Genomic DNA, 13311 nt, shown 5'->3' with positions numbered 1-13311 from the left:
ACCTGTGCACGAGTCCTGCGCTCATGTGGTTGTAACGTCTCGGTGCGGCTGCAGCAGCGGTTGCGGCAGATGCATGGGAGGTGCGGTGACTGCGGTGGCGCTTGTGTCGGCCTGGTGTGGTACCGTATAAAAAAAAAGAAAAATACGATTTCATAATGCATGCAGCCCAACGTATGCAGCCTGAACAGCTTCGCTGGTAATACGCCCACATATAAATGTTGCGGCCCCATGAATTTTTAATTTTTTTTATTCTTTCTTGTAGCGTGTACTTCCTACCTCCTATAGGCCCCGTCATCATCGTGGGTATGAGCCACATGTTTTGAGGCAACAACGGCAAAACACTGACTCGCTCAGAGAAGAAGAAGCTTCCGTGAAGGCCCCGGCAGCAGCGCGCGTACGCCAACCCAGCCGCTTTTTTGAATATGAAATTACCCCGTGAGTACTATATTTGTACGAACGTGACTACCTTAAGCGTTTGCCGATGCTGTTTCTGTTACGGCAACTGTGACCAAAGGGTATTTTTCTCTAAGGCAGCGTATTTCGACGACAGCTGTCGCACACGTTGTTGTGACTGTCTGTGGTGGTCTTAAACGTGCATCAAAAAGAAATATTAGGCTGGTTCCATAATTACACTCCTAACCTCTACGTCAACGAAATTGTCATTGTTACCATGCGCCTATATTATGCAAGACTCGAAAGTGGACGGAGGAGGGCCGGGGGGGTGTCAGTAATCTGGAGGGAAAGGCGAAGTGGCGACACTACTTTGAAGTCACCGTACTATAAGCTCCCCGTTGTGTCTTAGATTCTGATAGCATGCATCTGGCCAGGAATAGTTAACGAATCTCCTAGGGCCGGTGTACGTAACGTAGCGTTTCCGTTTGCTTTTGCCTATTCATTTTCTATCAACCACCGCTCTCGACCGGCTGACGCTGGTGGTTATGTACAGGCGAACCGCCACTTGGACCACTGGCGGAAGAGCTAAAAGGAAAATAACCGGCCTGGGATATCTTACGTTATCCCGGCCTATATAGGATTGCATATGCATTCTAAAGGAATTCGTCCTTGAAACTAAACTCCACCTTAAAAATTTTGAGAACTTCCGCAGCACGAGCATGCGAAATTACATTAAAAACCGTGTCGTCACACTGACGTATCCCGGCAACCGCTGTTTGGGTTAGAAAGTGAGAATGGCTCGAACTTTCGGCCTTCGTTTTCTCCTCTAGTAACCGACCTCTTTCTTCTGCAAAATAAACAATGCTACCTGTGACTTGAAAGAATTCACCCACTGATATAAACTAAATTAGTTTCACTCTTTAGTGACCCTTAACTGGGCGCCCAGGGGTAACGCCAAATATAGTTAGATTGATAAATCATTTTTTCCATAGCTATATTAATCTGGCAGGGCAATACGGTGTGTATTGTAGTCCGGCGAGTAATGTAGTCCGAAATCTCCTTCTTTAGATGTCGCGCTGAAACCTCGTTGCCTGTACGTCAGTGTGACATCAGGGATCTCGAACATCGAGGTGTATGTCGAATGTCTGCTCTATTTAGAGAAACAATCGCTTGCATCTCGAACAGTTACTTGAACATTGCAAGAAACTCACTTTAGCGTCTGCCTGCTCTCGTGGTCGCCTTTGCTGCACAGCAGGAGAGCCGTGCCCTGAAGACATCGTCTTGCAAGTGGTGTAGGCTATTCATGAACAGCGATCATCTGCAACACGGCTGATGCTTTTTTTTCTGCTTTTGTTCTTGTTTTCTCGTTTTATCTGCTAACCGTCGGAATAGTGCAATCGTGTAAACCACCAAATGGAAAGGAAAGGCCGAACAACTTCGCTGCCATTTTAACGGTTCGCACAATTAAATAACGGTTTTAGTACTCCGCGAGAGTGTCGGCTCAAAGAATCAGTCACGGAGAGATGCAGGTGCACCAGAGTCCTGTAGCATATTTAAAACGTGGAATGACTCTTGTCGCGCTTAGGTTCCGCTTTGAAGACGAAATGAAAAAAGAAAGAGAAAGAAAAAAGAAAATGTCGCGCGGAAGTGTAGTGCTTATCGTAGTTTCAATTTAGGCCGACTTAGGAGACAGATGCGGTGTGTCGAGTCCCGGGGCCACAAAATTCACAGCAGTGACACACAGTTTCAATGAGTCGTCTCATCGAAGGTGAGAAAGTAAAGCAGCCAATTCGTGGCATTTTCGATTTCGATCACAGCAGATGGGAGCTGCAGCTTGTCACCTGCTCCGACACAAACAACCCTTAATGCTACGACTAAGTGGCGCGGCCCCCTCGTAACGTTGTGCTCCGCTTTTCAGTTCTCAGGACGCGACAGTGCAATCAATGTGACAGATTCGCTGCTCAATGTCAGCTGTCCAAGAGAAGAGCTAATGAGTTCTGTGGAAAGCCGCGAGACGGAGCAGGTTCCAGCGCGTCGAGTTGCTGCTCTATTGCTTCCGAGTAATTGATTTATTCTCCCTCGCCCTGTCATCCGCTCCTGATTAGCTCTGTTAATTAAAACAAAGACTGCCTCGAAAAAACGGCGGTGGGGGGTTCAGCCACTCGGAGCAGGACGAAGCTCTTCTCCAAATGCGAATTCTCTTTTTTATGGAGGCCGTACGTGCTTTCTTTTGTAGCTTTATTCTTGTTTCAAATGGATGCCAGTTGTCTTTTTTTTTTGAGGAAGAACAAAACAACTCATACCAGTGTAGCTAAAGGCTACCACATCATTTCCTTGCTCGCTCTTTCAGCGACTTGGCGTGGAGGCAAGAACGTTCCAAAATTTTCCGCTGCACTGATCTACCTCGAAGGATCTATGTCGAGCAGCATCACTCTTAAATAAGTTTACGCCCTTTGGGGCTTATCTCGTCCCACAATAACTATCATCATCTGCCTTGCTCGCGTTACCGTTCTCGAAAAATCTGCGCTGGCTACTTTCCTGTCGCATGCTGTTGTACTGGGGTGCACAGCGTTACGGAAAGAAAATGCGGGCAAGACGACGATGATCGTTGTGCCACAAGATAGACCCCAAATGGTGCAAACTTTTTGAAGAGTGATCACTTGCGACAAGGACACACAAGAGCAGACGCGTACAGGACACGTTCCGATAAGCCCGCGTGTGTTTTCTTCGTTTTATTGCGATATAAATTATATGAAAACTTCCGACGAATTTGCGTCGTCGTCGTCGTCGTCACTGTGAGGTTCTGTACAAGGTCCAAGTGCGATAAGATCGTGGCGGCGTGCTGTATAATGTAGGTGCGAGGGAAAGCACGCAATGGTGAACCGAGAAGTATGGTTGCTTGATGCGGCGATGTCTGCTCGCACACGCAAGGTAGGAAGACGGGGAGGGTGCGTGCCGTCTTCTCTCGCGCTCAAGGTGGGGGCGATGTGCACGTGCTAGGAGGGGAGGGGACGACAGGTTAGTGCGCATCCCCTCTTCTAGTCCGGCTTCTTCTTCTTCTTCTTCGTGATTTGGGAGACGGAAAATACGCTCAGTTCTGCAGCCCATATGGGAGCACGGCGCAGCGTAATGGGGATGGGGGCGTGCAAAGAAAGATGAGAGGATAGAGGGGGAAAGGGAGAGTAGGTTTCAGGCAGCAGACGTCAGCATCAGCGGCTGAGCCAACACCACCTAGATAAGAGAGGGTGTTGGCTGAGCGCAGGCGCGCGTCTCCAATCTTGGAGGCAATCTGCGGTGGGTTCGAAGGCTAGGCGATCCGAGATAGCTGATGGCTTCGTGTGCGCTGTGTTCTGGCGCGCCTGGTTCGCGATAAAGCGGGAGGTATACCACGAAGGGGAACTCGGTCGCCGCTGCTGGCCCCTCTTCATCGCGCCAGCGCTCTAAAGAGCGAGTGTCCGCGGTCATCGAGTGAAATGTCTCCGTGTTTGCACGTTGTTAGATATGGGGCTGTTTCCTGCGCCTACTCCGAGTTCCCCAGACCACATCGAATCGCAGCACAACTAATTGAGAAGCGCAGAAAAGCGGAAAGCACATTCCAGAGGAGCGCTCGAGCAAACAAGTTCTCGTGCACACAAGTTCGTACGCCGCCGGTGGAGCCGTGCCGCCGGGAGTAGAAGGGGCCCTCGGACAATGGAGCCCCAGCGTCCCCCTTCTCCGCCTTTGAAGAGGGCATTGCCAGTCTGCAAGGCAAGACCGCAGAGAACCGCCGGGTGTGACACCACGACACGGGCGCCAACCATTGGCCGAAAATGGCGTCATCTGAGCGGACTCTCCCATTGGCCGAACATGACGCGACTTCCAGTCCTCGAAGGGTTTAAAAGAAGCATTCCAGAGAGACCAGAGCTTTCCCTGATTGACCTCTCTCGAATTTCTTGCCGCGGGCCGCAGCGTCCGAGTTGCTGCCGGCCCGCAATGAGTGTACGACTGATACTTGACTCTCACCTCTCTGTATATAAAGTAAAATAAATCCTCCAAGTTTGTTTTCATACCGAAGTACGTCCTCCAACCCCTACAACGTGCACGTGTGACAATGTGCTTGTCAGTTTAGCTAGTAGGCGAGTGCTTACGGCAGCTTATGCAGCCGATAAAACTACTAACTTTACTCCTTGTAGCTGTCCATTAATTTGCTATCGCAACCAGTGCTTCCCATTTCGGGCGAAACTGCGACTTTTTATGTTGTTGTCTTAACAAGTGACGCTGTTCGCAATATATCGCAAGCAATTCGTACAACTTTTTATTCTCTAGAAGGCGAACCAAACAATTTCTGAATGCGCAGCGCAGCTCTCGCGAAAAGATACATGCATGTTGCTTAGCTGCACTTCAAGGTTGTTCGGTGCTTCGATTGTGTTAAGAGCATTTGCGACTTATTTCATACCAGCGAAATTTAAGAAAGTCCACAGTCACACGGCCGTAAAGAAAGAGCCACAATTATTGGCTTTGTTAGCTTGACAACGTTTACTTTGTTCGAGCTCGTAGTAGATGACTTCATTGCTTGCTGTACTTTTTCAGAAACAAAGGGATTGATTAACTGCTCGTCCATTATTTAACTCCGTTTTCGAGAATTGTCTTACACACCCAGTAGGACACGTTCACTTTGCTTGTGCTCAGTTAGAGTGAACGTGTTTCGCAAAAGTGACTTAAAGGCAAAAAAAAAAAGAAAGGAAAATGGCAGGTTGAGTTAACAAATATAACGATCTTATAAATTCGTTAAGATCGCAAGAGGGGTTGAGAGGACTCCCTTTGTTCTCGGTGTGGCATGCATAGTCCTAATCTTGCTATACTTACCGAAGCGCGTTTATTATCTGATCTTGTAGTCCAGTTTGGTGTGCAGCAAGGTGGAAGCAACCAAGCTGACACACAAGGTACGTTCATTACCGTCAGTACTGTCGTTGACTGTAAACGGTCATGTATTGAAAATTTGCGAGGCTGTGTCCAGCATTTTGACTCCTGTAAAGCACCTTATACATTAATAGATCGACATTTCACGGTCATTCAGCTGGATTATCGTTAATGAGGAAGCGCGCGCGCGCGAGCAAACACACACACACACACACACACACACACACACGCACACACACACACACACACACACACACACACACACACACACACACACACACACACACACACACACACACACACACACACACACACACACACACACACACACACACACACACACACACACACACCTCTATTAACTTCCTCATTTGTACATATCATCGTCGACCCATCATCAGAACCGCAACTTTGTCATCGTGGCGTGGAATCTTCGAGAATAAAGAAGTTCCTCAGAATATATTTTTTTCTCGCAATGAAGATTTCTTCAAATGCAGCGAGGCAGTACCCACTGCACAGTTTTACTAATCAATGGATTATTTTTATTAGGAAATAGCTTCAGCATTACCTTTGTACAACGTTCATCATCAGCGCATACATTAGAAGTCAAGAGCAGAAAGCAGCTGCAAACTGCCCATATTCGGTGACAAGTCAAGAACTCGAGAGAGAGGCTGTTTTCCAGAAGTTGTGATGCGCGTATACCCTTCAAACCTACGGCGTTTCAAAAGTGTTGTTCACTTGCGATGCTGCCGGTATGAAGAAGGGACGCCCCAGAATCGCCGATTTTGGGTCGAAGACAGCTCAAAGCGCGTGAGAGTAGTTTGAAAAGGGATCAGGAGAAATGTTTTTCTGACGTGCACTCCAAAGAGCTAACACCTCATGCACTCACTTCCTGCGTGGGCATCGTGCCAGGGCCAAGCGATGCACCTCCAAAAACCAAACGGCCCGATTAGTGACTTCACAGACGCGGTTGTCGCTTGCTTCCGACGAACGATATCTTCTCTATAGCCGGCCGCTAAATTTCAGGACAAGGAATTGCCCCGGAAGCGCGAACGTGGGCACATGCTCCAAAGGACATAGCTGGCGAGAGTAGAACGAGGCGGATGCCTGGCGCAAGTATACCTGTTTAGTTTGAGGACCACTTATCGCTGTATTCTTCACCTGTCAGTGATGATATTTACGGCGAATAAGGCGTTTCGTGCAGCTTATGTAACTAAAAGTACGCCTAGAATTGTAGAGGAAGGGACAGTTTGGATTCTCTTTGATCTCATATCTCGTTAGCCCTAACGTGACACATTCAAAGCTGGCCGACGGCGTACCGGGAAAAGACGGGCACCCACTATAGGCTTACCAAGACCGTGCCGCACGTACTCCTGCAAACGCTGTGTTAGGCCGCGTATATATATTGCCAGTTTCTCGCCGTTTGAGATCCGGCGCATCCCATGCGCTTCCTCGATAGTCCGGCCGAGGGCGCTACAAGCCTTTGCTCTTACTTTATGTTACTCTATGTTATTAATAGACGTTGCTACTCCATGTTATTAATAGACGTTGGAGGAACTCGGGCGAATGCACGTATAGGAGCAGACGGTACCGTTCTTGAGCCGTGGTCCTTGGAATGACCCACGTGGGCTAACAAGGCGAACTCTAACCTTCGCCCTAATCGGGCGCCTCTCAACTCGAGCATTAGCCGCACTGTGCGCGAAATAAGGGAGGAATAAACCACCGCGAAGGGTTGAGAAGCATTTGCGGAAGCCTTCTGTTTATTTCTGCAAATTTGGATTACCTCAGTTATGGACCTAAACTCTCAATTATGAATTCGGCAGGAAATCGCTATATATATCCATTGGGCCATCGCGGTCGGTCGAGTTGTGCATATAATATTCAAGCCTTAACGGAACTGGAAGCAAAACAATAGTACGTTTATTAAGCAATTGCATGTGGTGCATACACAGTATTGTCGGTACTTAGATGGGGCACTTAACAAGTAATGAAGACAACGTGACTGCAGCATTTCTCGCACACTTTAATAGGGAAAAGAATCATTGATATATTCCGTCAGATCGGGTCTACAAATAAAGATAAATACTACATCTCAGGGTTTCGTGCCGTACCTAGTTGTATTGCACGGTGGAACAAGGCGTTCGATTTAAGAGCGGACCAGGTTGTAAACCCTGTCGTCTGGCTGCCGCATCCTTGTCCTTAGTGAAATGGTGTTCTCGGAAAGCACCCGCCTTTTCAAGCGGCGGGTTTTTCACTGCCAAGGCCGGCGCCATATACCGCCGTTTTGCAACACTTCAATCACCCGCGTCGAATGTCGTGATACTTTCCAGTGCCGCTCCTGCGGTTCTCAATTCTTGACGAACTTCATTGAACTTCAGCTTGACGAACTTCAACTTGACGTTCTGATTCGTACGCAGGTCGTCGCTTTGAACAACTCGTTTCTCTTTTGCTCTTCCAGAACCTTTACAGGAGACGTACACAGGCCGTCTAAGAAAGTAAGTATACGAGAACAGAGCTGGAGTGGGGTCATCTTCATTACGGCATAACGATGTAGTGGCACATCGAGGACTCTGAATGTGACTGGTACAGTTAACGGTATATAAGAGAAGCATGCTAATTAAGACGCGCAGTATGTAAGCAGAAGTTCACGAAGTAAGAGAAGCGTCAGATGCGCGACGCCGAAAACGTTTTTACGACTAAGGAAACCTCGGAGAGCATAAGATGTACGTGCAGATAGTACAAGGAGAGGTAGCATGAATGCGGAAGAAAATGACTGCAAGAAAACCACGCTTTCTTTTTTTCAATAAGAGCTCTCATTTCTCTGAACAAGAACAACACAAAAGCAAGTAAGGGTGTGGCAATATTCGGAGCTTTGAATACAAATTGAGCAGTCTTTGTCTTGTTTACATTTTGATGGCCTTTACAGCACGCACATACAATACAAAAGAAAGGATGGGCAGAATAAGAGAGCGCATACTTACAACTACATAAAAAAGTTTTGTTTTAATGAAGGACTGAATCTAAACACCGGTGGAAAGGAACCAAGGTATAGGGGAAAGCGAATGACAACTTAAATCAATTATTGTGTTTCAATTAAGCGCGTGCCCACGGTCGTTTCAAAACTCGGCAAGATTCTCAAACTCATGTTTCTAAAGCGCAACGAAAGCTGCAATAACACACACACGTCACCCAGATTTCCCCAGTGAATGCTCAGATGATTCTGCACAGCATTGCGAACGTTGTTATGATACTCACTCAACCCCTCGTTGAGGCATCTGCCAGTCTGTCCGACAGGTCACATGTCATTCCCCCACATGTCAGTGGTACTGAATATACGACGCCCACATGACACAGTGACTCAGTTATACATTCAGTGCGTTCAGTTCCTGTCATTCGCTAAGAATGTGCCTAGCTTCATGGAGACTACGAATTGATTTAGGCTAAGCAATCTGTTATATAGCCGGCCTCACCATGGTTTCATTCATGTAAACAACAACAACAACAACAACAACAACAACAACAACAACAACAACAACAACAACAACAACAACAACAACAACAACAACAACAACAACAACAACAACAACAACAACAACAACAACAACAACAACAACAACAACAACAACAACAACAACAACAACAACAACAACGATGACGACAACAACAACAACAACAACAACAACAACAACGATGACGACAACAACAACAACAATAATAATCTGCGGTGTTGTAGCATTAGATTTGCTTCCTTCAACAAACACGACACTCTAGCTGAATTTGCTGAACTTGTTTTATTAGCGTTGGTGTCACGGTGCACCAGATAAATGAAAGCAGTTGTTTCCCATTTTCAAGCTTCTCAGTTGACCCGACGTCTAGTTGGGAACTGCATTACGTGCACACATCAAATAATGCCAATAAGCATTTTTTTAACCGGACGGACTTCACGCAAACCTTTTTTTACTTTTTATTTTTTATTTTATTTCAAGATACTGTCAGTCCCTGGTGGGATTGTAACAGGGGGAGGGGGGGGTACAATAACATGTTGGCACAGAGTTTGGATCAAATGTACCAGGATACTTTCATTGGAGATGAGAAAATATTCGATGGTCGCGTCCATACTTGACGGTCGTTTTTTCTCGACTGCTCGTATTCAATTCGATTAGGAAATGTCACTTCAAACACCTATGAAAAAAAAACCCCATAAGAACGAAAAAACGAGAAAACGAAAGGAGGAATCTGGTGTCGTACGTGCTATATTAAAAGAGAAAAATCAACCTTAAGAGAGCAAAGTGTTTGCATACCGCAATGTTTAGTTGAGATCAACTGCACAAACCTTGTTTGTTTCTTTGTAGCTATCCTCGGCACATTCCGAGTCAGATTTGGCGGCCCTGTCACCGTCACGCGCACAGAAAACCTTCGCAATTTGATCAAGTGGCTTGTGAAGTAAAATCATGTGATTTGGATGATGAACTTTACGTGTTGCAGTGCTGCCAGGTTGTCGCGTGTATTTTTGGCACATTTCGAGGCGAAAGCTTTATTTTTTGTTCAACTACTAAATTCTCCATTCTTTATTACACGATCAGTTTTACTCGCAAAAAGATATTAAATGAACAAAAAAAAAGCTTTCCATCAGTCTTATACTTGTTTCCAAAGAAATGTCGTTTTCGCATCTGCAGAGCAGCTACAGTTGTAATGAATGCCTTCAAACTTTAAATAAAATAAAATTAAGTCACATTCGACCAGGGAACACCCAAGAGACGACTGAGTGCCACATGTGTTTCTCTGTGGGCGGCAGTCTGAAGAATAGTTTAAAAACAAGGTTCAGTGCCCTAATGTAGCGTTTCTTTTCTAAGCCTCAGACATGAAGCGTTGTTGTCAGCTTTTCAGACTTTCAGTCTTACTATTATCTTCATTCAGCAAGCGTTACATAAATGAGCAGTCATACTTCCCGCTACATACAAGCGTGTTTCAAGGATCATAGTTAACTGTGAAAATTAAAAACATCACTCAGTCTTCAGTTTTCGATACGCGGGCATGACCTTGCCAAACACACTCTAATGAATGGCAAAAAAAAAGTCTAAGGCCACACTAGTCGTCGCATTATTTTTTTGGAGCAAGTCGGACCTTTACCGAAGAATTGTCCAGATAGATTTGCAAAAAAATTTCCCAACATGTAGCTGTACCTGCGTTGCGATCACCAAACCCATTCTAAGATAGCTTCCGTGGGCTCAAGAGAATGTCCATCTTCGCAACCGTCCTTGCAGCCACCTTCTGTAAACACGACGTAGAACACTCGGATTTCGAAACTATGCAAAGAAGCGTCTGTGCCTATGCCTGGGCATGTCAGAGTGACTTGAATTCATTTGGCTATACTCACAAAAGTAATTATTATTGCCACTGTTAGTACTAGGCCCCACCAAAAAGAACAAAACATTTTCGACCTCGTGAAAAAATTTCCCACGCTTTTTGCAAAACAAGGTTTCACCTTTTCCCTCGGACACCTAATTTCCCCCAGAATATTGAAAATTTCTTGCTATTTGACAACATTGATTAAGATGCCTGGTCTGCTCGAAGCAACGGGCCCGGGCCAAGTGCTCGCGTAAGCCGGCTTGCATCCAACCAAATCCACAGCAGCCGCTGCCGCAAACCGCGAAATGGTCATCTCCTGCGAAGGGCCGTTACAGAAAATACGCCGATTTATCCCTTCATTTTGCTTCAAGAATTTCTATCTGACGGAGACTGAAGAACTTTTCTCAGGCGCAGCCAAGAAGACGCTCACAAAGAGCGACAGTGTTATTCACCATTGATGGAATTTTATATACTTGTAATCGGTGAGAGACGCTGTTCTACGTTTCCGAGAACGGCATGTGTGTACAAGTTCGTGAAGGCTGCCCAGTTCGACAGAGGTTGGCATGATATGTTTTTGCGTATGTATATCGTATAGCGGACAGTGACTGGCCTATAACAATGTACCGCATGAGTGGTAAAATCGAACAGGCTAGCGGGCCACAGTTTGGCCTAGCCAAAAGAAATAGTCTCCGCGAAGTGCACTAACTGCCTTCTTTCTCTCTCGCATGTAAACCCTCGTGTCGGCCAGGCTAATCTTTGCAAACCTACCTCTCCTTTTGTTGATCATCGGCTGCCTGCCGCTCTTCCTCCTGCTCGTCCCTACTGCGTCGTCCCGTAAGTATACGCACCGGCGACCTCGGAAAGTACTGAATGCAGTGGTTTGTCGGGCCATCATCATTGCCGTCATTACCACGCGTGTACTGTGCTAATACTGTCAACGCAAAAAGATGAAGTCTTCCCGTTTTTCTGCGGCGAAACGTCGCTAATGCCCCTTCGTGGGTTCGTCGCATTTCTAACAACAACCTTCCCGCGGTCACGATTGTGTACATATTTGGATGCAGCGAGTATGTATACGCGAAAGGACTAATGTGGACTTCCCACCCTTTCCTGAGTGATAGGTGTCTGCGCCAAGCAATCGACTGTGCTTCCGGCACTACATGGTGCTCGTCTATAGTGACACTATATGTGTGCGTGTGACTTGTGTTCGTTTATTTAGCGCATGTTGACATAGCTCTCTTGTTTGCTTTGTTTCTGCTTTGTTTGCTGAATGGCATACTTGGGATAGCTGACCTTAAAGTCGCTCGCCTTCCTATCTTTATACACCTGAATTCAACAACAACAACAACAACAACAACAACAACAACAACAACAACAACAACAACAACAACAACAACAACAACAACAACAACAACAACAACAACAACAACAACAACAACAACAACAACAACAACAACAACAACAACAACAACAACAACACAGAGTAGAGTACGCTAGTATTTTGGTACTTGAAGAATGAAGCACGAAGCACACAGGCAGTATAAAGTAAGCGAAAATGTCGCTCGCAGTATTGGAAAAATCTGTCTGTCTGTCTGTCTGTCTGTCTGTCTGTCTGTCTGTCTGTCTGTCTTCACCAGTTTCTTCGTCATTAATCATGTGTAGCCGTGATTGTTTGTTATCGCCTACAGCGGAGTAAGGCTCTGGAAGCCCCCAGAGTGAAAATGGAGCTATCCAGATATCTTCAGCTATTGCCGCTTTAGCAACAATAAAAAAATTCGCCGCCGATTACGGTACTCCCTAATGCGAAGTTTGAGTGCAGCTGTACACACGTTGCATGCTGTATGCGTGCATATGCTGTCCGCACCTGCATGCATGTATGCAGCTGCGGGCAGTCTGCCTCGCGCGGCACGTTGCAAACGGAGCGAAGTGTGGCGCGACTGCTTCGCTAATCGGGAGATCGCGAGATAACAACGCGCGGGTGACTCGCGTGGGCGCGGGTCACAGCAGCAGCCGCAGACAGACCTCTGCTCATGCAGTGCTTTGTTTCTATATATGGTATCAGTGAACAGACGTCATCGGTGAACAGACGACGCGGGCTACTCGGGCGCCATCTCGTAGCCATCGTCGCCGCAAAACCCGTCTTGCGCGGCGCTACGCTTTTCTTCTCACGCTTTCGTCATACCCTCCTCCCCCTCCTCCTCCGCTTTCCGCCTCATGATTGCGCTGCACCCTCCTCCTTCGCTTTCATCCTCGCGCTCTTCGCTGTCGCCGTCTTTCATCCGCGCTCCGCGTTCACTCTCTCATCCTTTGCTGTGCTCGCTCGCTCGCTAACGAGGACGCCGACGGTCGCCGCAGGAACGGGCGTCTAGAGCTTCTAAGAGCTGTGCTCTCAAATCCTGGCGAATACAGTGAAGCAGACAGTGGATAGTGGACAGCTATCCTAGTGGATAGCTGGTATTGACCAATACAGAAATGATGTGAAGGAAAATAGACTAGGAAAGCACTTCCGGGTATTAACGTCAGGGTGAGTAAGGATTTATGAACAGATCAGAAACGACTATAGCCGCGGTAGAAACGACAGTTCTCGCATCCCAACAAGTGTTCAGTGCATTGCAACTTAGCGTAGCCGGTTTCCTCAAGCATCAGTTGTTATTATCACGTGGTGACGTTTCT

General features: G+C 46.8%; 1 protein-coding gene across 2 annotated transcripts in view; it reads left to right on the top strand.

The window, feature by feature from the left end:
- Positions 1-313: 313 nt before the first annotated feature.
- LOC135910610 (mucin-19-like) overlaps positions 314-13311 on the top strand; it is a 31155-nt gene continuing 18157 nt past the window's right edge. The window contains exons 1-4 of one of the 2 annotated variants that reach the window (XM_070534335.1): positions 363-435; positions 5268-5315; positions 7751-7787; positions 11390-11475. In XM_070534335.1, the coding sequence (XP_070390436.1) occupies positions 423-435; positions 5268-5315; positions 7751-7787; positions 11390-11475 (184 nt within the window). In that variant the 5' untranslated portion in view covers positions 363-422. Of the gene's footprint in view, positions 436-5267; positions 5316-7750; positions 7788-11389; positions 11476-13311 lie in introns of both variants that reach the window. The other variant, XM_070534336.1, reaches the window with a different exon arrangement.

This window comes from Dermacentor albipictus, chromosome 2, assembly GCF_038994185.2.
Source record: "Dermacentor albipictus isolate Rhodes 1998 colony chromosome 2, USDA_Dalb.pri_finalv2, whole genome shotgun sequence".
Taxonomy (NCBI): Eukaryota; Metazoa; Arthropoda; class Arachnida; order Ixodida; family Ixodidae; genus Dermacentor; species Dermacentor albipictus.
Note: the sequence above shows the minus strand (reverse complement) of the source record. Positions and strands in the feature narration are given on the sequence as shown.